General features: G+C 40.7%; 1 protein-coding gene across 1 annotated transcript in view; it reads right to left on the bottom strand.

Annotated features, from left to right (window-relative positions):
- Window positions 1-742: 742 nt before the first annotated feature.
- LOC138611109 (laminin subunit alpha-3-like) overlaps window positions 743-24,488 on the bottom strand; it is a 58,648-nt gene continuing 34,902 nt past the window's right edge. The window contains exons 35-77 of the mRNA XM_069684043.1: window positions 23,135-23,279; window positions 22,883-23,023; window positions 22,442-22,603; window positions 21,192-21,293; window positions 21,014-21,097; window positions 20,294-20,524; window positions 16,412-16,525; window positions 15,733-15,851; window positions 15,558-15,638; window positions 15,363-15,463; window positions 15,184-15,237; window positions 14,938-15,089; window positions 14,395-14,505; window positions 14,194-14,305; window positions 13,908-14,072; window positions 13,628-13,824; window positions 13,337-13,453; window positions 12,915-13,069; window positions 12,621-12,762; window positions 12,393-12,492; window positions 12,196-12,312; window positions 11,915-12,085; window positions 11,643-11,794; window positions 11,345-11,545; window positions 11,107-11,255; window positions 10,818-10,980; window positions 10,255-10,382; window positions 10,022-10,166; window positions 9,823-9,918; window positions 9,579-9,733; window positions 9,359-9,476; window positions 9,103-9,243; window positions 8,868-8,998; window positions 8,522-8,656; window positions 8,289-8,409; window positions 5,539-5,672; window positions 5,215-5,395; window positions 4,962-5,120; window positions 4,711-4,876; window positions 3,218-3,372; window positions 2,870-2,963; window positions 2,642-2,761; window positions 743-2,399 (exon numbers count right to left, since the gene is read on the bottom strand). Of these exons, the coding sequence (XP_069540144.1) occupies window positions 2,257-2,399; window positions 2,642-2,761; window positions 2,870-2,963; window positions 3,218-3,372; window positions 4,711-4,876; window positions 4,962-5,120; window positions 5,215-5,395; window positions 5,539-5,672; window positions 8,289-8,409; window positions 8,522-8,656; window positions 8,868-8,998; window positions 9,103-9,243; window positions 9,359-9,476; window positions 9,579-9,733; window positions 9,823-9,918; window positions 10,022-10,166; window positions 10,255-10,382; window positions 10,818-10,980; window positions 11,107-11,255; window positions 11,345-11,545; window positions 11,643-11,794; window positions 11,915-12,085; window positions 12,196-12,312; window positions 12,393-12,492; window positions 12,621-12,762; window positions 12,915-13,069; window positions 13,337-13,453; window positions 13,628-13,824; window positions 13,908-14,072; window positions 14,194-14,305; window positions 14,395-14,505; window positions 14,938-15,089; window positions 15,184-15,237; window positions 15,363-15,463; window positions 15,558-15,638; window positions 15,733-15,851; window positions 16,412-16,525; window positions 20,294-20,524; window positions 21,014-21,097; window positions 21,192-21,293; window positions 22,442-22,603; window positions 22,883-23,023; window positions 23,135-23,279 (5,860 nt within the window). The 3' untranslated portion in view covers window positions 743-2,256. The remainder of the gene's footprint in view (window positions 2,400-2,641; window positions 2,762-2,869; window positions 2,964-3,217; window positions 3,373-4,710; window positions 4,877-4,961; window positions 5,121-5,214; window positions 5,396-5,538; window positions 5,673-8,288; window positions 8,410-8,521; window positions 8,657-8,867; window positions 8,999-9,102; window positions 9,244-9,358; window positions 9,477-9,578; window positions 9,734-9,822; window positions 9,919-10,021; window positions 10,167-10,254; window positions 10,383-10,817; window positions 10,981-11,106; window positions 11,256-11,344; window positions 11,546-11,642; window positions 11,795-11,914; window positions 12,086-12,195; window positions 12,313-12,392; window positions 12,493-12,620; window positions 12,763-12,914; window positions 13,070-13,336; window positions 13,454-13,627; window positions 13,825-13,907; window positions 14,073-14,193; window positions 14,306-14,394; window positions 14,506-14,937; window positions 15,090-15,183; window positions 15,238-15,362; window positions 15,464-15,557; window positions 15,639-15,732; window positions 15,852-16,411; window positions 16,526-20,293; window positions 20,525-21,013; window positions 21,098-21,191; window positions 21,294-22,441; window positions 22,604-22,882; window positions 23,024-23,134; window positions 23,280-24,488) is intronic.

Below are 24,488 nucleotides of genomic sequence, written 5' to 3'. Positions count from 1 at the left end.
TTCATTGGATAGGAGAGGTTTACAGGATTAACATTCACATTCTGTCATCTGACAGGAAATGTCACCACTACACGTTCGGTTATAGTTTATCACATGCTTTATTTTGGTAGCTGTTGCCTTCAGGGGTTATCAATTGTAGTAGGGTGTGTGACCGTTCAGATTCGGTGATGCAGATGATTATCTGCATGAAAAAGACTGAAGGGTCGACCTGACCTATACACTACAGTTATTACAGCTATCAGAGTTTGTGACACTGTCTGTAGAATATCTAGGATCCCTTTATTCTCTTTACAGTTATCACAATTTCTTCCCTTACCCCAAAAAAATAGATGAGCACAATTTGTTGTTTTTAGTATGTGACTAATCTGTATTAAACATATAACAATTTAAACTATATAGTATTTTATTTAAAATATTATTAATACTATGTCACAGATTCTGAAGGGTTAAAGAATTTGGTGCAGCACCTGTTAGCGCGACTTTCACTCATGACTTCACAGAGTCCATGAAAGCAGCACTAGAGTGGGCGTGGTAATTTCCGCCAAAGAGCTAAAAAAATAAAAAATAAAAATAAAAAGGGACAAATCAAACTTTATAATTACACAGGCCATATTTCCTTAAATTATTTTATTTTTTCAAAAGGCCCAAAAAAAAAAAAGATACAAATATATTGTATAAATAAACGCTATTTATGTTAAATTTGTGAATTTTATAGATTATATCTCAATTATGAATTCAGGTTTTTCATCAATAAAACTGTAAAATGTAAAGATGGTGCTTACTGAATATTACTGCAAGTGTTGAAAAAACAGAATATGTACTTGTAGAATGTAAAAATCCCCATATTTGCAGATACAGTTCTGTGGATATCATTTCAGTGTCTTTAATAAAAACAAATTCCCTGCTCTTAGTCATTTTATACAAAATATAGTTATTTCATAAGGGTGTGGCAACAAAATGAATGATCTGTATTCCAACAGAGCAGGTGTAAATCAAAAATTCCTTGTACCAATATTAACATGATACCTGTTTAAAAAATGCTAATTATATTTGTCTAATCTTACAATCAAAAGTACATATATTTTGCTGAGTATAATTCAACAGTTAATCCCAAATTTCTGTAAAAATGCGTGTCGGCCAATGACTGCATAGACCATCTATGGTGACGCATACAATAATGTGAGTTGTCAGCATGATCACAAGTCAAAAGATATTTTCAAACACCTACTGATGGCACTGAGAAGTATTTATAAAGCACATGAATTAAACAGATTACAAAATGGATTACAAATCAGTGGTCAAAAGACAGGAATGCACGTAAAAATGATCATGCATAATTCTTTCTCATATCACACGTTTCCATGAATGTACAAAGCAGGAAAGTAAACACTTGCTGGGGAATTTCAATACATCTAATACATTTAGTGTCTTTAGTTATATTACTCCAAACTTTATAATTATGTTGCTAAATGGTCCCAAACATGAATGGTGAGACTTTTTACCGGAAGCATCTATTTTGGTTTTTCATGAATGCTCCACGAAATATCATCACATGCTGTTGTCTGGTGTCACTGTTGTTTACAGCTTCACAAAACATCTTGATGCATGAAAAAGGAATGCAAAATGGAAAATCAGAATAACAGTAATACAATATTTGAAAAACCATGTGATTTCACGGCCTCTAGTGAAGACTCCACGCCTAATAAACCAGTTAAAATGCTCAATTCTACACGCTGGCATTTGGATATGAATATAAAAGAGCATGACAACCCCTGAAATGTCACTGTGTAGAGCACCGTGGGTGTAAACGTAATTATTCTGGTATAAACTTTTAAACAAAAGAAAACTAGAATATTCATCTTGATCTCTATTAAAGCACCGTCACAAAAAGCATCTTTTGTTTTCCTTAAAGTGCTGGGTTGCTCATACGGCAGCCCTGACCATCACAAGCATATTCAGTAGCATTTAAGCTCATGGACCAACACATCAGACTGTAAAACAACCGATAGAATATGCTTTTGTGAATTGGTGCCATGATGCATGATTTTATCACAAAATAAATACAGAAATGTTTAACCGAGCAGAAAATAGGAACCACATATCTATTTTACACACACGCACACGCACGCACTCCTCATAATATATACATTCTTTCACACAAACACATTCTCTGTCTTGGTAACAGATTGCACATGGTTGGCGGTGGACATGGTCCCAGGTTTTGTTGCACGATGATGCAGAGTGAGACGCGCCACTTCAGCCGGGACACTCTTTGAGGTTGACCGGACCGAACACACCGGACAGACGGTCGAAAGAGACCGGCTCGCTGTTGATCCTCAGGTCCTGGATGCAGCCCACAAAGGACGACGTGACAGGGAGCGTCTGGTGCATCGACAGGTCTGCAGGAGAAAGGTAACGTGTTAGTGAGGAGATTATTGCACGTACATAAACATGATTTTTAGAGAGAGTTTTTACATTACATGGACTGTTTTTTAAGACCAGCATAGTTTTGAGCTTGACCGAACATGACTGCAATATACAGCATTCTTTTCTGGGATATTTTCAAATGTTGCTGATGTGTCAAAGTTCATCAAACCAAATCTAAGTAGATTAACACCCAGATTAACAGATTAACACTCACCAGGAATACCACCCACATACAAGGAGTCTTTGGTCGAAGTTGTCATGGAAGATGGAGGTCCAATCTTGTAATTGTCTACTGTGTCCACATGCAGTTGGATGACATTTTTCCTCTTGATCACTAGAAGACACAAAAAGTGGCTTAATGCAAAATACAGTAACAGTACGGTTCTTGAGTGTTAGTATGTCTTAGATAATGTCTTTGATGAAGGAGTTTTGTGCATTTTACCAGAAATTTTGTGAAACATTCCATCACATAAGGAAGCTTTCGGCTTCACTGACACCATGAACTCCCCCTTTCCATTGTTCGCTCGTGCCACTACCTGTAAACGGGAGCATTTAGAAACACAGTGCTTTAAATCATGTGTACAGGAAACACTCTTTAAGTTTAGACATAGGATCTGTTCTGATGCATTCAAGTTCCCGTAAAAAAACCCTGAAAAAACAGTAGTTTATGTTTATGATAAGAGATATTTTTCGAATTCAGGCTCATTTTAGCACGTTTTTATACGACCCAAAATATACATTTTATGTTGAGGCGTATCTTGACAGAAAAAAACAAAGTGTCCGGCCTCACCTCTCCTCGGAGCATGTACACAGTGAGATAGCTTCCCATCACAGGTCCAAACTGGTTCCTGCTGGAATCACCGACATGCAGCAGGAGTCCAGTCGGACTGCGTGGACGAATGTTAAACAGCAGTTCAAAGCTGGAGCCCTCAACAAAGGTGTCATCTGGAACACAGGACACATCATGGTTATCATCATAAGCCTGTAATCCATCCATCCGTCCATCCATCCATCCATTATCTATACCGTTTATTCTGTTCACGGTCGCAAGGGGACTGGAGCCTATCCCAGCTGTCATTGGGCGAGAGGCGGGATACATCCTGGACTGATCACTAGTCACTCTGACACATAGAGGCCGACAACCACTCATGCTCACACCCACACCTACGGGTAATTTAGAGTCACCAGTTTCCCTAAAGAGCATGTCTTTGGTCTGTAGAGAGGAAGCCAGAGTACCCTGAGGGAACCCACACATGCACGGGGAGAACATGCAAACTCCACACAGAAAGGCTCACTTCACACGAACAGGGACTCGAACCAGGAACCTTCAAGCTGTGAAGCAACAGCGCTAACCACCCTGTACATCATAACTCCAACCAAACGTTTCAAACAATAAAGAGACAGCTGTGAAATGAACACATCAAAGAGATGACTCTTTCTCGCTCTCCTAGTTTCTTTGAATGAACTGATATGTAACTATTTTTTTAGGGAATCACTGTCTAATTTGGTTCTAATTATAGAGAAAATAGAGACAGTGTTCCTTGATTAAATCAATGCAATTAAAATCCAATTTAGAGTGTTTTACTCAGTGCACAGCAGGTAAGTCGAAGACGCAAAAATATTGTTGTCACTCTATGTTCAAACTAACATATGGGAGTTTTCACAAATATGTACAATAAACATTTCAAAGTACATTAATATTTACAAAATTGATCTTTGTTAGTGTTTCCTGTTGTTACTATTTGAGCTGTGTTTTTCAAGTTTAATTTGTGGATTATAAAACGTTTTTAACATCCCAAATTGTGCTCTTTTTTACTTAATGCAAATCTAGTTTACTAGAACTTTAATTCTACATGTATCATGTCATGGTCCTTTTAGGGTACTGTAAAGAATCATCAATCAAATACCTAAAAATCAATAGATCTGCAAAGAAAGCTATCACTGAAATTACAACAATATTTCTGTGATAATCACTTCTATAAATCACATGTGATCACATCCTTTTCCCTCTTGGACATACTGGTAATTTTTAAGAAGACATAAAATAGGGGAAACCCCACTAATGTCTGCTGACATCTAGCTACTTCTATCCTGGCACCTTTTTTAACGCTAAACTCCAAATTCTTTGTATTTATAAGCATTTTGTGTCATTGAATTCTACAGGTGGAGACAAATTGCGTTGACGTCTTTGAACTTCTCAATGATAGCCACCAAGAACTAATAGCGATCATTGTGGTCATTAGGAATGCTCCTGCAGTAATATCATCAGAGGGATGTACTCACTGATAGTCACATGTGCCCCATTCCCTGAGAAATAAGCTCCTCTTTGTGTCTGCCCCTCGAAGCAGGGCCCGGCTCCATGGTTGGTGGTGGGATTTAACATTGGAGCTCCGTTCATTTTAAAGCTGCGGATACAGCCGGACACACTCTGCTTTGGGAGGGCCTTAGACTAAAAGTAAAAAGGAAAATACATATAGATGTTATCATTTGTGATGTAATTGCTTGTGTGTGTACTTATGTGACTCTTCTTTTACCTTCAGCTCTTTGTGAAGAGACTCTGGAGCACTGCCCACATACACAGGCGATACAAAGTGCTGCATGGAGGTCAACTCGGAATTCGTCAGCTGACCATCCTGGGCTCTGATCCCGTCCACCACCAACCGAAACTTCTTCTTCTCCAAACTGAATATGACCTACAGGCAACATATTCAAAATATAGCAAGATATAAAGCATTTCTTCGGGCAGATTTGAAACTGTACACGTCTGGTTAGTTTGAAGCCACTGACCGAGTGCCACTTTCCGTCATTGTACTTCTCCCTGTTAAAGATCTCCTTCTGTTTGCCTACGGACAGTCTGATCCTGCCTTTGGATATGTATAAAGCCAGGTGAGAGCGCCCTCCTCTGGTGGCAGCAAAGAACAGCAGGCCTTCAGCAGATCGAGTTTTGATATCCAGAGAGAAGTGAGGCCTAGGGAGAGACGACAAAGACACCATCTTCAGTGTTTCTCTGACATAACTGCATTGTTCTTTTGGTGTTAGACTGCAGCAAAGCACGTTTATTTTTCATTTAGAAAACTTGCATACATGCAAATAGTGAAATCGGTAACTGACCTGGGCTGCAGGACCTGTAGAGGCAGGCGGTAGCTCAGGCTGCTAACAGGGCCGCCCATCCGATAAGCATGTTGAACGAGGGCTGGTAATGCACACGCTGACAGACTCTCATTCTTCGCCTGCATCACACCGTCCTAAAACATCACAGACATACAGACACACTTAGGTTGGCACTCAAATCATAGTTTGCTCCCACATCTTTTGACGTCTCCACAGGGGCTCCACTGTACAAAAAGAGGGGAGGTTACGACAATGTATAGTGGTTAGAATGAAACAATCATAGTTAAAACACATGAAATACGATATATATTGTATTTAATTGGGGCTCTAAACAGAGCTGACACTAAAGATTCAAGTTCTTCTGACAGGTAAGAACACTGAGGGCGTGTTGTTACACTGAACAAATGGATGAAGGGGTTAAAGTATTAACTGACTTAAAATATCATAAAATGCCTATCAGAGTTACCTAAACCCCCAGTTAACTATTTAAACGCTTGTTGAGTAGTGCTTACTCTCCCAAACCAATATACATTTTGTTTCCTATTAAAGAAGACTGAGAAAACCAGCAAATATTGACAAGTGTGACGCTGGAACCAGTGCATGTTAGGCTTTCGAAAGTACTGCACTTACTTAAGTGACGATTAAATGACTAATGCTGATTCTCCTAGCTAGAAATATAACAGAGATCTCTCAAAGAGAGTTAACCACCAGTGTAACCACAATTATAAATAGTGTTAATGATGGGTCAGTATGGATGGTTTAATTACAGCACGAAAATAAAACAGTAGATATTTTATTTCGGTAACATTAAAGAGGAGGCATTATACTATTTTATATTTTAGGACATATAATTTTACAATGTTGGACGTCCACTCTAAACATGAGTGAATTTTCAAATCTGCAGGTAAAAGTATGTTGGAGAAATTCCCCAGGCTTCTCTGCTCAGTCTGCAGGCTGCAGTGAACGCCAGGTTTCACACAGTTTTTTCTGAACAAATGTGCAGCCTCAGCAGACTTCAGAGAGCTGGCCAATCAAAAGAAAGCGGGTTTGTATGGGCTACGTTTCTTAAAGCGACAGAGCTGACTGAGTGGTTTCAGGCAGAGGCTGTATGAGGGCCTGCACAGAGCACCAGTGTGAGAAACATTTGGAGTTTTTTTTTTAACTGTAAATTAAGCTAAGCTACACCACAGGTATCACAGTGACATATGAAGCATATGAACACCCCCCCTTTAAGACCTAGACTATCACCACTATCACAAACTGTCTCTTTATTCAGAGGGGTGTTTAGTTGCAACATAGGAAGTTTGAGTTGTGCTTGTTGACACTGATCAGGAGCAGGAAAGTTGCCTGCATGATCTGAGAGATTCGGTTTGGAAAACACTCAAGGACAACAGGGATGAAGTAGTTACAGGTCTGCAGGGATTGTAAAACAATAAACAACCCCTTATGTCGGCCTTATTCTATAGAAAACACCAATAGGGGGTGAGGGTCTGCTTAAAAGAACCCCATGATTGAGTCTAGACTGAGGTGATTTTTGCACTTGTATGAACTCATGCAGCAACTAACAATTCATTAATCAGACAATCTACATGGAGCAGAGGTTGTTGGACTGCGGTAGTGACGTGGCCTCATTTAGTCTCATGCTTTATAAATTGTGATGCACATGCACGATCAACAGTGATCTGAAGAAGTTATGTAATCGTGCTTTTAAGAACATAGGGTGCTTTTGTTTCAGAACAGTTAGCTCTACAAGGCCTCCTGTTTCACTGTGAGGCCTAGCTTAGCTTCTCACTGGCTACACATCATCATGTAAGTCAGTGTTTCTCAGCCATAATGCTGGAATCCCAAGCAGAGCTTAGACAGAGGAAGACTGATAAAAATATGTTAAAAAATGTATTTGTGTTACCTAGTTTTACAAATGAAATCCCGCAGGAATCTACTGACCTACAGCCGCAAGGGTTTCCATTTGATATAACAAGAGTGCAATGTTTAATTCACATCCCTCTGTGTCCTAAAAAGGGGACTATAAAAGTCTAATTCACATGACTTTGTAAGGTCAAACACGGTCATGGGCCAGAAAACGCTGAGAAACTCAGATGCATGTACTGATGTGTTTATTGGATATTAAGTGCAATGATTAGTAAAAGTTTCCTATTGTTATATAATCAGACATGAGTATTAGGATGTGGTTTATTACTGAGTTACATGAAAGAAAGAAGCAAGACATGAGCTGATTTTTAAGTTTTTGTTTGTAGAAAGTGGATTTTTAAATAAAGTTGACAGAGATACAACACATTAAATAATTATTTTGATTATGAGGAATGTTCGTGCAACATTTTTATTGAAGTACACTGCAGATGAATGAGCTGGTGAACAACAGAACATTTTTCCTGTGAGTATTATTGATTCTTGTCAGCATCAGCAGGTCTTAGGGCTCCTTCTTCTTCATCTCTGGAAATAAGGCAGCAAAATATAATGTGAACATGTAAATATAAGACAAAAGATGTGTGATTGATGAGTTTCACTGTGCATATTTATAAAAGATACAAAAGAGAAAGACTTACTGCTAGTGAGAGGAATCAATCATCTCACCCAGTGATAATGCACGTTAGTTTTAACAGTTACACATAAAGAAAACAACCAACTTTAATTATAATATAGAAATGTCAAAAACAATACCAGGTTTGTCTAAGCAAAGAACAAACTGTTACGAGTTACTGCATGTGTGGACGTGTACGATAAACACTCACCCTTCTAGAGTTGCGGTCCAGCATCAGTTGAGGCAGAGTGTCAGCACTACAAACATCCAGCAGCACGTTTCCAGAAGACTTGAACGAGCTGAAGTCCTCAGCCTGGTACAGATTCTCTGGTCTGTAAACATAGCAAATCATAGGTTTAATATTATCACAAAACATCAAAGGACATAGATAATAAAATCTGTACATTACATTAACTTATTCGATTTAAAGTGGGGAAATCTTACCGTCTTGTGTAAAGGTTGGAAATGCATCCTTTGAAATTGTCTTTTCCCAGGAACAAGGTGCCTCTTGTGTCGGGTATGGACTTGCTGCCGCTCTGCTCCTGACCCTCATCTTCATCGTCGATTATCAGCTCAATCCTGTTTGGTAAAATCATAGAGTTGTTTTGGTGTACAGAAGCTTCGGCTTCAAGGGTTTGTTTCCTTTTTAAAATAACATTGTATTTGGGAAGTGTGTGATTGCAACTGCAGGGCAACAGGTGTCACTGTCGATATCTCCCATGTCATTTAAATTAAATCGTATGAACCACAGACACTTAAAGTATGTGTAGATGCGCTGCCTCTTTCTTACCTTCCAGCTTTTTTGGTTAGGGTCAGATAATGCCACTGGCCGTCGTTATATTTTTTGTTTGATTTCCAGATCTTGTTGTTGAAACTGAGAACCACATGACCGTTTTCCAAAGCCAGATTAATGCCATCAGCCTAGAAAACAAGAAACAAATATTAAAAACCCGTTGTCTCACACAAATCCAATCTCAAAAGTCCCAGCAAAAACATCATGTTTCAGTTCAAGTGTGACGACTGACCAGCTGTTTGTCCTGCAGGATGAGACCCTGATTCTCTGTGCTCTTGAATCCCAGGGAGACGGTGACGTCGTTGGCCAGACTGAAGCCTTTGAGGTCAGCGGACAGGGAGCTCCCCAAGCTGAACTCCACGTTACGGGTGGCCTGGACGAGAAAACAGACATTATACATGAGTATGTTGACACATATGTCCAAGTCTGATTTATGTCTTGATACAATATTTGTATCTGGTTTGGAATGAAAAGGGTTAACGTCCTACCAGGGACTCCTTAGGACAGCCTTTGCTGACGCCCACTTGCTCAACAACGCTGATAACGTTGCCGTTCTGCTTCAGATTCTTCATGCATCCTTTGAACGCCTGCATGGTGACGGTATCCCTGTGAGGAGAAGCAGAAAATTAACTTATTGTTTAAAAAGTGGGACTGTGCAGCGCCTGTGCAACACACGATGATGAAAAGAGAAAATGAATAGCCACATACCTTTCCCTAATTTTTTGTGGGGCACCGCCGATGTAGTACTCTTTAATCTCACTGTTGCTGAATGGAACGTTGGCTTTGACAACATCTTTATTCAGCGTGCGGACTGTTACCGCTTGGTTACTCTTCACAATGCTGAGGCTTTCCCAGTCTTCCGTCTGAAGAAAAGATAGAAAAGCAAGATGCCATTGAATTAACAATGTATACGTACAAATGTGATGTGGTTGAGTAATAGAAATCTTCTTACCGGGAATGGTGTGATGTCACTTATAACAGGTCCTGTCAGCAAATTACTACGTATAACAACAGCCCCCTTCTCCATCGTCACAGTGAAGTAATTATCCTGCGTGGAAGAGGAAGAATTGCAATAAAATCCCCGCAGAAAAACTCCAAACATTTCTGTTAAAAATACATCAAACTATTAGGATTAAAAAGGATGTGTTTACCTCACTTCCCATGTAGAAGAGCAGACCGTTCTCTGATCGAGTATGGATGGATATAACGAAAAAGAGGACATTACCAGGCCTCTCTAAAACTGCTTTGCTGAATCCACTGCCTTCATAGTAGTCAGAATCCTTTTGAACGACATATCTGGAAAGAGGGGAGAAACAGCTTAACATAACAGAAAATGAATACAAGTAAAGAAAAATAATTACAGTATCGAAATATTCAACTGTACCTCTTGCATGGTTCTTTCGGATTGATATTCTCTGCCTTTACGAAGTTGTACAGACTGACCACTTTGTTGTTAAAGGAGGAAAACTCAATGCAGCCCTCGTATTTGGGGTACTGAAGAGAGGGTGGCGGCTGAGGAGAAGCAAAAGAGAGAAGAAACTTATTAAAACCAATCCTTGTCAAAATTAAAGACAAGATACAAATGTGATAGATCCTACACTTCCTATAATGCAGTTTGAAAAAAGAACATAATCAGGTTTACTTTCATAAACTTTCAAGAGATAATATCTTAAACCCCCCTAGTCGGAGCCCACAGGTGGATGCTGGGGCTGAAAGTATAAGCACAGTACTGGTGCAGGGCAGAGCAGAGGGAGAGTCCGGAAATCTTGCAGCTTAAATAAAGCGCCACATTCGGGAGGAGGTGTTTGTCAGGTGACTGTGGAGCGTGTGAAATCAGTGCAGCTTGAGTGGCCTGCCTGAACTAGCTTGCAGAAGTTGCTCCACAAGTTAAATTTTGATTAAAAAAACTAAAGACACAATATTATTGGTGTTGTTTACGCCGCTTACAGTGAAGCCATCAGGGTAACCTCCAACATAGAAAACGAAATCAGAGGGAGTGAGGTCCAGCAGGTTCTCCTTCCCCTCTCCTTGCTTGGCGTCTTCAATCAGTGAAGACGGTGTGTTTGTGTTGATGTCTTTGGTGAGGATCATCTTTGCATCTTGGTAAATTCTAGCAGGAAAAAAAAACATTCACACTTTTACATATATCCTAAGTCATAGTGGATAAAAGTAGGGATTAAAACAGGTCATAAATGTAGATTTATGCTGAAAAAAGGGAATAAAGCCGCCAGTTTACCTGGTGAGGTCCACTCTGTCGAACGTGGCCGGCTCAGACACGGACTCGGTGATTGAACCAGTCTTCATCTCGTACTCTACTCCGTTGAGCTTGTACACACCGTGCAGCACGTTCTTCCGCAGAACCATCCCGAAGTAGTTCTTAGAAGACTAAAAAGAAAGAGTTTTGTTAACACCTTGAATAAAACCACAAACTAAATCTTTGCATAAAACATTAAAATGCATTTCGAGTCACTTACGTCTCTGTTGCCGAGGTACAACACAAACATGTCTCCTTCTGCTGCGGCTTGTCTGCGTCTGCGTCTCCCGTCTCCTCTGCCGGGTTTTGCCGGTCTCTGCAGGGACAAGGACAGCGCTGTGTAGGCCTTCAGGTCCTCCAGGTCCTTTGGTGCACGCAGCTCCACGTGCCCTTTGCCGTCGAAATTCATCGGGACCACGATCTGGAGACAAAGAAGGGGGAATTAGACTCATAAAGGAAAAATAGGCGACATGTTGGTTTGATTTGGACTCTAATACTTTTACAGGGCGAGATCTCACCCTGTTAGCTGCGTCCCGGGCTTGTTCGATGAGGTCTTTGATCTTCTTGATGTTGTCAGTTATGTTGTTCATAGGTGAGAGATTTGACGTCAGATCCTCCATCTCTGAGATCTTATCATTCAGAGACGGGATGGTGTTCAACAAGTCCTTCACTGCAAGAAGAAGAGGAAGAAAAAGCAACCATTTAATTTAATTCCTAAATATTTATAGTATAAACTCTTATTATTCTGTACCATAAATGACCAGAAATAAAAAAAGGATGTGCCTCTCACCTGACTTGTCAACATCAGCCAACACACCGCCCAGGTTGGAGTCACCAGAAGGGACGTTGATCCTGCTAATTTCATTTTTAATGTTGTTCAGTTTGTCCATAGTGTCCTTGGCCGTGTCATTGGCTGCTGCTGCCTTCTTCTTGGCTTCATCGATCACATTAGCAATGTCGTCTGATTTGACGATAGACACAATTAGATAAATCAATTGGAAACATGAGCTCTGGCAACAGATTCAGACACAATAAGCTTAATAGTTGGTGTAACATCTTGACGGGTTGTACCTCTATTGATGCCGTTTAACTGGTTCTGTGCATCCTGCAGCTCTTTCTGGAGAGCTTTCTTCTTCTCGTCAGCGTCGCTCAGGCGCTTTTTCAGGCCAGGGAGGCCCTTGGCAGCTTCTATTGAAGAAAAACAAGAATTAGTGACTGAGCTCTTGAGTTATTTTAATGAACAACAGTTTAATAGTCGGGCTGAATACTTTTGAGGTCTTGATCTGCCTCCTTTGCGCTCTGCAGAAGTTCATCACCGTCCTCTTTCAGCTTTTTGGCTTTCTCTGTCAGCTTCTGGTTATTTACATTCTGAAGGAAGGAAAAAACGATTTGGTTGTGGTAGCGTTTGAAATACTCAATCTGAATTTGAATGCATGTATCACTCCAAGAAGCGTGTACATGTACTTAATGTGTATTTCATCAAGACTGGGGCTTACGTTCAAGGCGTTTTCTGCTGCACTTTTGGCATCATTCGCTGCAGCCTCAGCAGCATTAATGGCATCTGTGATGTTCTTGTAGGCATCAATGGCGTCTTTGGCGTTGCGCACCTCAGTACGTCCACTAACTTCCTTCACACTACTGTGATACAAGATAACAAGGAGAGAAAATGAGCCAAAGGCACATGAAATCTTACACATAAAAAACAAAGCAGACTTTTCCTAAAATCCACTCAATAGACCTCAGATTATAATTCCATTGTGTGTATTTATCGTATGCATAAAAGGACTTACTTCTCCAGATCCCTTGCCCACTTGTCCAGGTAATTAGCATGGTCCTCTGCCCTCTCCACCAGGCCTACCTTAGCGGCCGCCTTGGCAATTTCATTCACCTTCTTGGTCAAGTCAGTCTTGGCACCATCCAGCTGTGCTGCCAGCTCTTCATACTCCTACAGAGGAGAACGGTGGGGAAATGGGGGCAAGTTATTCAACAGTAGGAAATGCCATTTACCTCACCTCAGAGCACAACGAGCAGAAACGCTGATCATTATCTGAGCGGACGGCATGTCGGGGCCTGACAGCGTGCTGGTGTGGGATCAGGGATGAGGATGTTTATTGTGACAGAGCTTTCGTGTGAAAAGAATCTAGGTGTATGATTCTGACTGAAGAGAATATTCGAGGTTAATGTGATGCAGGCTAAAGTTTTTTAAGTGTACCTTTTTGCTGTCCGTTAGTATTTTCGCCAAATCCTCTGTTTTCTGCAGCTCATCTTCCGCCAAGTCTATTTGATCCTCAACGGTCTTTTTCTCCTTTTTTAGGTCATCGACACGTTTCTGTAGAGAGCAAATGTATCAATACAGAACAACATACTTTCTTTTCATAATAAACTGCTATAAACTTAATGTAAAACAGCACTGTTATGTTGTCCATGAAACAAATTCATTATCCTCATAACTATGTCTTTTCATACTAAACAATAACCAACTAACCGACCTGTGAGAGATTACCTGTAAATCTTTCAGTGCCTCTGCGCTGAGTCCGTTCTGGGCGTTGGCTTTTTTCACCAAGTCTGACGCCTCTTTTATAGCCTCGTCCAGGTCCTTCAGCTTGTCCACGTAACCGTCCAGAAGGCCCCGAATCTTGTCTGCTGCAGCCTCGTTCTTGTCGCACTGCTTACTCACGTTAGCCTTGATGTAGTCCAGCACTAGAGAACAGAATAGAAAAGGTTCACAGAAATGTCCGAGAAATGTCAAGATTTTGAGACTAAGTAGAGGCTATGTATCGTACGTTTCTTGGCCTCGTCTTGTTCTTTATCAGCGGCTGTCTTCTGAGGGGTGAAGTTCCTCTTTTCCATTTTGTTCACCATGCGCTCGGCATCTTCAAGCATCTTAGCCAGGTTCTCATTCGGCACTGAATCGCCTCTGTTGTTTTCTTTGAGCTGGTCCAAAAGAGCTTCAAAAACACAAAAACAAACACTTAGCTAAGGAAATATTACGGCTCCTACAGTCTCAGATGAAGCAAAGAGAAGAAAGAAGCAGATTCGAATAGATAAGACAGTTACGATTTCCTTTACCTTTGATTTTCTTGAGCATGTTCTGAATTTCAGCTTCCAGATCTTTAGCTTTCTTGTGGGTTTTCTCGATATCTGCCACTGCCTTGTCAGCATCAACAGCCTTTTTATCTGCCTGAATGAACAAACAGACACACATTAACACACTTATTACTGAATTCTGATATTTGAATAAAATGTGAGGCCTTGTCTGCGGCCCTCTACCTTGTCTTTGAGGGTGCTGATGTCATCTGTGAGAGTGACAGTGTCCTCCTCCAGCTGGTCGACTTTGGTATTCTGGGAGGTGATGGTGTTGCTGAACTTGTTGACAAGAATCTGCAAAAGCACAGGAGCAGAAATGGGAATGAAGCTAAATAAAGGCCAATCCAGATGCTGTCGGTGGTGCAGGAAAGCTTGAGCCTGATAGGAGCCGTGCACTGAGGATGCACACTTAAGTGAAGTAGATGTAACAGTGAGGTTATGAGGGAATGAGAGGCGAAAGTTGGTGCAACAAACCCTGGCATGCGATGGTTTGGTTGCTGACTCATGTTTACACTGTTGACTTTCTGTTTATGTGTGTGAGCATGTCTGTATGGGTAATAGAGCAGAGTTTGCAAAGTGCAAAATAAGGGATTTTTTTGTTTGAATATGACTTTCGGCATCAGGATTAAGTATCTGTTACTGCTCTTCACCTCTTCTGAACCCTTATCTGTAGCCTGTGGGAGCTACAGTGCAGGATTACACTACCTTCACTACATTCCTTGTTACCTTGGTCTCTGCAATGGAGTTCTCCAGCTTCTTCAGCCTGTCCTGAGAGGAGGCACTGGCGCTGGCGTTGTCCATCTGAGCCTTGATCTTTACCATCTCATCATCCAGCTTCTCCAGATCATGCAGCAAAGTCTGGGCACAATTATCACACTCTGGAATGTAGAAGAGGAAACAGATTAGCAAAGGATGACACTACTTTTATAGTCAAGTGCATGTCAAAGCGTAATTCAGTTCTTGTTAATTCACCTTGGCAGTACTCATCAGTGTTTGTGTCTCCGGGCTCCAGCGTGTTCTTGCAGACTGCAGAAACAGTAAAAAAAAAAAAGAGAAATGTAGGAATTTAAAAGCAGTTTCTTTATTGAACTAAAATGTTATTAAATAATGGATTGATGCGTTGTATTCAAAATGAGGGTCTGCGATCTAACCTCCAGTCCTGGGATCACAGTTGTTGCCATTGCCGTTGCATTTACAGGGTCGACAGCTTCCTTCTGGCGTCAGTGGGTTACCATAGTAACCAGGAGCACACCTATAGCAAAAAAGAAAAGAAAGAGGGTGTAAATGTCTGAATTCAACAATATGCTGAAAATCACAGAATATCTCATCATTTCTTGGCCTCTCACCTCTCACACCTGTCTCCAGTGTAACCCGCTCTGCACACACACTGGACGTCTCCGAACACCTCTCTGCAACCTTCTGCAAAGCTACAGATTGGAAGACACATCATGAGTTCATTCTTGACACACATATTTCCATTTAGTTATGATCCGAATGTTTGGAGAGGTATTTTTCACTCACCTATTTGTGGGCGTGTTGAACGGGCACGGGCAAACTTTGCATGTCCTCTGAGCCGCGTTTCCGAAGTAACCGTCTCTGCAGCGTTCACATCGGTCCCCAGCTGTGTTGTACCGACAGTTCTGGAAACAGTAATGTATATATTAAACCACTGCACACTATATGTGAAGAGAGAAGAGTGTGAGGAGTAAGATGCTGGAATATTAAATACAACACTGCGTTTGTACCACAGCTAGACTTTTGAAAGCATGTTGCTACAAAATCAACTTCAAGTCTGTTATCATATTAGAGCCGAGAGCAAACATTTGAAGGAGAGGAGATAAGACATTTCCAAGCCAATCAATCAAAGAGTGTTAAAAACACTCAGCACAGAGAGTTTGTACAGCCGATTTTGTCCATTTGGCTCTGAGCTGCGAGGGTGTGGATGTCTGCGGGCATTGCACACACAGGCCCGGTCTTGAGTGTCTTGCACAACAAAAACACAAAAAGATGGCTGAGGTTTTGAAATGCATAAAGGCTCATCAAATGAGAGGGGCCCTTTAAGAAATCAGGAAGCCAGATCAAACAAAGCAGCTGATAGCCACGTGAGCACTGATGTACCCTGAAGATGAAGCGGTCTAGACTCTGACTAAACTGTGGCTCACGCCTGTATTCGTGTTGTCACGGTGAGTGTGTTTCTTACCAGGCACCTCCCTGTCTTGTCTTCGCACTCATCAGCCAGACCGTTACACTCGCAGCGAACACAGCGGCCCAGGAAAGGCTCACTGTTGTCTCTGTAGAAGCCGGGAGAACATTTCTGCAAGAGGAAAAAATGAAGATAAATACGTGATTATCAATAAGTCTTAATCTAGACATTAGAACAAACGTTATACCAGGGATGGGAGATATACTGAATAAATGAATCTCCTATCATTTTAATGTTATCTTACATCATGATATTGTTATGTAACATGATAAAGTATATCCAAGGATATAAAATTGACTATTTTATATGTTAAATAAGAAAAATGGAGTCTGTTTTTGGCATCTAGCGGACTAGATAAGCCAAAATACTTGAGCATCATTGTGTGTAACTAAATTATAACTAAATCGCTCATAAATTTCTGACTGCTGCCATTTTTTTTATCCGCTTAGGCTACATATAATCACATTGCAAATAATTAACAAATGTATTACGTAATACCAATAAAGACTGCAGTTTAGCAGAGAGACTAATACACAATATCTGTTTATATTTTTCCTATATATAAAAGTGTCTCCAGAGCTTTTGCCCCCTTTCAAAGAGGACAACTAAAACACCTCTCTCTGCCAGGCAGCAACTCTGCTTGAGTGGCGTCGTGAAGGGAGAGAATTTGCCGAGCACACAGCGATGAACTTGACCTGAATTGAGATTGATTAACAATTAACGCTGAAGAGCAGAAGCATGCCCTTTGCTTTCAGAGATAGCAGCCTTCCAGTCAACAGTAATCCACGCCTGCGGCGCTAAGAAGTCAAGCCTACAGCTGAGGTAAAACAAACCTTCAACACACAGGTTTTTACCTGAATCTGGGAGCTGGCCTCACTGTAATTCACAGAGGGAAACTGAACTCTCTGTCCATTGCCATGTACCAAGGGGTACCACACAACCTGGGTGCCCTCGTCATTCACTGATGGAAACTCTACCCTCTGTGTTCCCTGATCGTGAAGCGAAGGAAAGTGTATCCTCTGAGCCCATCTGTCATGATGCCTGGCGTGTCGAGCTCGCTCCCCTCTGCGTACGGCCCTGTGGCCGGCGCAGCAAAGTCCAATCAAAGTCCAACATAGCAGGGTTTGAAACAAAACCCCTGTCCGCCGCCGTTTATCCATGTGTGTATCTAACATTCCTGTCGTTAAGTCTGTGTGAAACAATGATCTGCTCTCCCCTGGCTCGGCCTCTTAAACACACATGCTCACACACACAAAGAGGACACGCCCCGTCTCCCACCTGAGTCAGGCTTGCGGATCAGCATGAGAGTGCGCGGGGGCACAAGCACATACATGCAAGTGTTTACATGCCCACACACACACACACACACACATAACATTGCTTGAGACACATTCAGACTGTTGAATGTGGGTGCACGAACAAGCAGGCACACACAGGATTAAATGTTCTTTACTGTTTAAAAGGTTTAGAGATAAAAAATTAACAGTGTATTTATATTGTAATATTCTGAATGTGTGTGTGTGTGTGTGTGTGTTTACACTGGGGTTTGTGCAAGCGAATGTGACTGAGAGGAAAGTCAGACGACCTCAAGCAGCACAGACAACAAACTCACACCTGAATCACACACAACTGGGTGTGTCGGCTGTACTCACACACACACACTCACACACACGCACACACTGTGAACAACCAGGTGAACACACTCAGGTTTATGAGTAACAGTGTGTTGCCAGCTGCCACACCCTGTGTTGAGGTGTGGCGCCTTGTCATACCACCTCCAGGCACATATAATGAACTTCCTAGAAACACTCCCCACCAGACGATAGCTCACACACACACACTCACAGACACACACACACAGGTGGGTAACCACGTCCATGGCAACGGCACAGCCACAAGTATGAAAACATCACAGCTTCTTTAAGATATTGCTGTTTCTCTCCACTAATGAACGCTCTCTGTGACATGAAAAAACCTTTTCATTAGCGGTTTCTCCGTTCTCATTTTTAATCAGCTTTTGCGGCGAAACGGCTGCAATCATGTGTGTACAAATCAGATTTGAGAAGCACAAACACACTAAGTCAAGTCAGCACCATTCCCAGGATAAAAAGAATCCGAGTAAAGCTTTTCCTTGGCAGCTACATGAGGCTTGTTTGCATTACGTTTCTGTAGCCATGCCAGTGATTATAGCTGCAGAATCACTAATATTATGTCTGCGTGATTGTGCATCATATCCCTGCCCCGGGGCCACACAATTTAGCAGCGTAGCTCTCCGCTCGGTATTTTCCAGTACATTCCACCCAAGGCTCCTCAGATGATGAATTTTTCACTTCAGAAATAAAAGGGTGTGGGATCAGGCTCAGGCGTGTCAGGACACTCGTGAAGTATGAGGAGGTCGTTCAACTCTTCAAACATGACATGATGTCTTTCCAATTAACACCTCGCCCCACCCTGCTTGTTATTTCCACAGCTCCGAAGATCTGAGAAGTATTATCCTCATATCACCTTAGCTTTCTAGTTCATTTACACATCTATGAAAATTTGAGGTGTCAATAGCGTTTTTTTTATTTTAGAATGGAAGTTTTTTAATGTTTCAATAAAGCCGGAAATCTTCCAGGTTGTGTCTACACCCAAGACAAGGATTCAAGGATTCGCTAACATGCTGAGCTTTAAATGATGCCACACTTGTTCGTTGTTTGAAACATGAGCTTCTTTTCTCTTTAGCTGTTGTGCTTGTTTTTAAATCTTATCAATACAGTAAGACTATAATACTATACTATACTATACTATAATAAAAGTTACACACAGGTTTATAAGTCATATAATTATCTAATATTCATCCACACATCCTCACACCATATGAGGGAAAAATAGGCCTTGCGCTTCCATCAACTTGCAGTTTCCATCTATTAGAGTTTCTGAAAGTATGACATTGCAGCTGTGACCAGGAAAGGTGATATATTTGATATAGAATATCACCCCCCCCCCAAAAAACCAATGGCTTTTTAGACCTTAAACAGAAGAAGTGTCCCTACAAAGGCGGACCTAATGTAAGAAGAAGGTCTCTCTCTCTCTCTCTCTCTCTGTGTTTCTTGGCACAGGTATGTGAAGAGCGGGGAGACTGTCTATTAATCAGATTGTGTTGTAATCTTAGACAGATAAAAAAATAAAAAAATATCCCAAATGTTACAAAATTACTTCCAGGAGTTGAGACACATATTCACAAGAATTGGATGACATGAGATCACTGTGACCTTTGACTTTTAACCCCCAAATTCTGGTGTAAGTTTGTGCCAAATTTGAACATATTCCCTTCAAGCTTTAATGAGTTAGTACCACATACTGATTTTATACTACACTATATTGTATTATAGGATTATACTATATAATTGTAATTTTACCTTTATATAACATTTTTCTATTGACTTAATATTCCGTCATACTACATTATATACATATACATAATGTAATATCACATACTGTATTTATATTGCACCTTATATTGTACTATATGTTATAACTTATACCTCATATTATACTGTATTATCTCATCCTGCTAAATGTTGCTGCTATTAACCATACATGTCACTTTTGTACACCAGTTGTACAGTATATACCCCGTATTTTATTTCATTTATTTTATCTATTCTGATCTGTATTTGCCTTCTTGCTACGTGTCTTTGTGCTGTTGCAATACCTGAATTTCCCCTCTGGGGATCAATAAAGAATTATCTTATCTTTATTTCTTTCATGAAAATGGGAGAATAATAATAACAAAAGTGTTTCTCCAGGACAATATGATGTCATTGTGAGGTTGACCTTTGACCTTTTGGGTAAATACAGTATTGGGGAATTTTAAATGACGCTTGAACTCCTCACCTCACACGAGTCTCCGGTGGACTCAGGGGGGCAGGAACAATACTCCACAGTGTTTCCGGGACCACCAGTCCCCGTGTCAGTCGCCCCCTCCAGGCCCACCTCCCCTAAGCTGAGTCTCTGGCTCTGAGTGAAGTACAAGGCTCGGATCCTCAGACCAACCAGGCCGGCCAGGACCATCATCAGCTCCTCTCTGGAGACGGGCTGGTTGGTGATGGCATGACGCCAGTTTCCCTGCAGAAAGAAGATGCTTTAATTTGTGACTAATGCAGATAAATGTGTAGGAGAAGATTGTATTTAAAAGTCATATTAATTTAATCTTAATACAATACAAAACAAGGGAAGGGAACTATATTGTGCAGCATATCTGTCTAGCACAGAGGAAGGGCAAGATATCTCAACAACCACTGACCAGATTGTCTTTAAGCTTAGCATGAACAATCATTATCCTCTGAGGGTGACATGTAATGACTGAGGTGACTCCCTGACCTCTCCTCTAGCACCAGTGTCAACTTAAAATGTCATTTATACCAAAAAATAACTAAATCTAATGGGTAGATTACAAAGGAATCTACTTTGAATACCTTATTAAAGTCTTAGAATTACATAATCATAAGTATGTTTTTATCCCTTTCTAATACTTTCATACCACATGGTTGTAATCAAAGCCGTGTTGTGCTCTAATATTCTAAGTCTACCTGGAGGAACTGGTGTGTGCTTTACCTCCAAGAGCTGGACTCTGCCCTGATACAGCCGGTCTGGAAGAGGGACTTGTGGAGCCATGTGGATCAGAGTCATGTTCTGACCCTAGGGGGAAATAATGACATCGATAAATAAGGTGTTATTTTTCCACTGGAAAAAGGGGTTGAAGGTGAGTTAGGAAATTCGAGACACTACGAACATTCAGCACAACATCAGGTCTTCTGTCCATCAGAGTCATCCCCTCACTGGGAATCCCAAAGGACTTGGACTGGTAGGTGAGGAAGCCTCCATAAGATGAAACCTGAGACAAAGGGAGAAATATCTGTCAGCTTTATTTTAGACAGCAGGGACCTCTGGACAAGAGAAATGTGTTTAAAGACCAGCTCCAGTCATGTTTTAAGACCTCTGCTTGAAATAATATTTTTTTTCTGCAAAATATGTTTAATCATCTTGTAAAAATCCTCTCAAGGCATCTCCTTCTTCTCCCTCATTAAAAATGAATGAATCTGCATAGTCCCCGCCCACTATGCACATTTCCAACCGCCCTGTCTGTCGCAAAAACTAAAGGCGTCTCTGCCATCGTTTAGTGGCAACTGGTTGAAACTTAGCTAGCTTGAAATGTAATAATTAGTAGTAGCTACGTTAACGTTAGTAGTCAGTTTGTAAAAACTATGATGACGGTTACAGCTGGCTCGCACATCACCGAAGTGGTTGCCATAGGTTGCACATAATGATATGCATAGCGTCATCCCGTCCACTAACGGGATTGGCTCCTTAGGTTTGTGACGTCTCAAACCTGCCAATATGAAAATGTGTTGTCCTGTCCTTGGTACACTGCAGTTTAAAGGCAGACAGGCCCAGCCATGATGACTGCTTATGATATGTCTTGTAGCACATGAACAACACCACATGTTTACAAGGTTAAACACTTGATTTTCACAACTGTGAAGTTTGAGTTGAGGACATCATTTGTATCAGTAAAGATACTGCAGCATTTTGCTATCAGGATTTTGGGGACATTTTAACATTTCTGAAACCAAAAAAATCAACAAAAGCAAAAAGTTAAGAAGATAAGGGGGGAAAAAACAAGTTAAACTGAATGAATTATCTGAACAGAACTAGTCAGACGCTCAAATACAGCTGTAAGGTGTGAAAGGTTAAGACAATTATCCACTACCTGAAAAACTGGGTCATTTAGGAAGGAAAAACTGAAAGAAAGTAGCTATAATTATTTAAATTTTAAATGACTCTAAGTGAGTAAAATGGGAAAAATGGAAATCATATGTAAATAGACCAATACAATAGACTTAAATTTTAATACGTCCCTTAATTTCGGTTTTATTTTCCAATAAAGTAGCTTTTACTATAATAAATATGTAAGTCTGTTTTCACATTTAAATATTATTGGCAGTCTCATGTTCAGGAGCTTCTCTCTCTTTGTTGACTGACCCTGTTTCCCAGGTAGGACGCTGGTGCCACCCAGTGTAGAGTTTGAACAGTAGGAGGAAGCTCCTGGACGTCTGCCACCACCGTGTTACTGGCCGTGTTGAGCACAGTGGGAACCTCCTCCTGGTTGGGTCTCTCCAAACGCCAGCCCTGCATCTTAACAAACTAACAACAGGGAGTGTTTTAAAGTGAAAAAAAAACACTGTACTGGGTTTAATGCGCAAGTGATAACTGACTCCACTTGACAAAATAAACACACGATATTTACTTGAAAACAGAGGTAAACAGAATGTACCCAGATCCCATTATTTTCTTTTGTGCACTCAGCATTCATTTAACAAATGACGTCGTTCACCACATTACAGCTATCAGCCAGAAAGCCCTGCAGGCATAATATTTCCAAAGGCATTCACAGGCATGCAGGGGCAGGAACAGCGAACACACCTTTCCCCTGCGTTTGCTGGAGCTCTGACACTGGTCAGTCGCCCCGAAGCAGAAGCAGCTCGTACAGCCGAGAGGGTTGGAGGAGTCAAAATAGAAGGAGCCTCCCCGACACGTATCGCACCTGACACCAGCGACATTTTTCTATAAACATGGCAGCAATGGCAGAAAGAGAGTCAGAGCAAGGGAAGATGAATAAACAAAAACATTGCCAGAAGGAGTTTTGGCGTCAGCAGATTGATGAGGTGAACTCACCTTGCAGAGACACCTTCCTGTTTCTGGGTGACACACGTCGGGTGTGACACCACCTTTGTTACAGTTGCAGGGGAGGCAGTCAGGGAAGCGGTAATAACCTGGAGCACAGCGATCGCACTGTCGGCCCCCGATCCTCGGCTTGCAACTAAATAAACATTCACAGGCACATTGTCACATGTGGTTCAGAGTCTTAAAATGTTGATTGTTAGCAAAATAATGGAAACTTCAATTTATCGCTTGTTTTTAAAGCCTTAAACGGCCAGGCTCCAGCCAATATCTGTGAGCTGTGAACACCCTATGAGCCTGACCGCTGCCTGAGATCTTCTGGCAGGAACCTTCTGGTGGTTCCTAAATCTCAACTGGTCACAAAAGGTGACCCAGCCTTTGCAGTCTCGTCCCCACAGCAGTGGAAATGGTGTCCTCTTTTAAATCTCTTCTGAAAACTCACTTTTATCATCCGGCTTTTTCTTAACCTTTGGCTTTGTTTTGCTTTTTTTTAAACCATGTTTTTATTGATGTTTGGGATCTTATCTATATGTTTAACTGCTTTTATTATTTGCCTTGTTTAAATTGTAAAACACTTTGTAACTTGCTTTTAAAAAGTGCATCATAAATAAAGTTATTATTATCAATTACATATATCGCTGAAAAACAAATTACGTTTTATTTCTGTACAGTATTTTGTTTTATATTGTTTTGTTTTTTTGCAATCCATTGAATGTATATTTAAAGAGACATCAACTGAGTAGTGGAGCCTATTTTGTGACTGAAACACACAAATCATGCTGAAAAAACATCAATTTATTAACTTGACAGTGAACTAATACCCTTATCAGTCTTGGCTATCAGGCTGCACATGCCAGCATGTAAGGGAAAATTTATTAGAAAGGTATAACTATTATTTTTGCAGCAATTTAATTAGTTTAGGTTTTGAAAATGACAGAAAAATAAAGAAAATGTAGAATAATACTACTCAGACGAATATAGAAAGTATATAAAATTATACATTTGTGCAACTTCTATCATAATTTTAACAACTAAACAAACAGTAGAGTTAACAACAAGTCCAGGTTATATTTAACATCAAATAATTATAAATAAAAACAGAAACGTTGCAGGTATTGAGTGTGTTTAAAGTCATAAGCATCAAGAAGTCTTCTTCTTTCAAAGTTTGACTCACATAGCTTTTTGTTTTGTAATTACAAATAAAAGTTTTCAAAATAAAATCCTCTCTTGTATAATCTGTATTATATGTTTAATTCAGTTAATTTACTTTTTATTTTTGTGTCAAGAAATGCTTGTTTTCACAAATTTTAGTAACATGGCAATATACAGTATTTGTTACATCCCTTAT

This window comes from Semicossyphus pulcher, unplaced genomic scaffold (assembly GCF_022749685.1).
Source record: "Semicossyphus pulcher isolate SPU_LCO1_2020_fin unplaced genomic scaffold, fSemPul1.0.p SCAF_7, whole genome shotgun sequence".
Classification (NCBI taxonomy): domain Eukaryota; kingdom Metazoa; phylum Chordata; class Actinopteri; order Labriformes; family Labridae; genus Semicossyphus; species Semicossyphus pulcher.
Note: the sequence above shows the minus strand (reverse complement) of the source record. Positions and strands in the feature narration are given on the sequence as shown.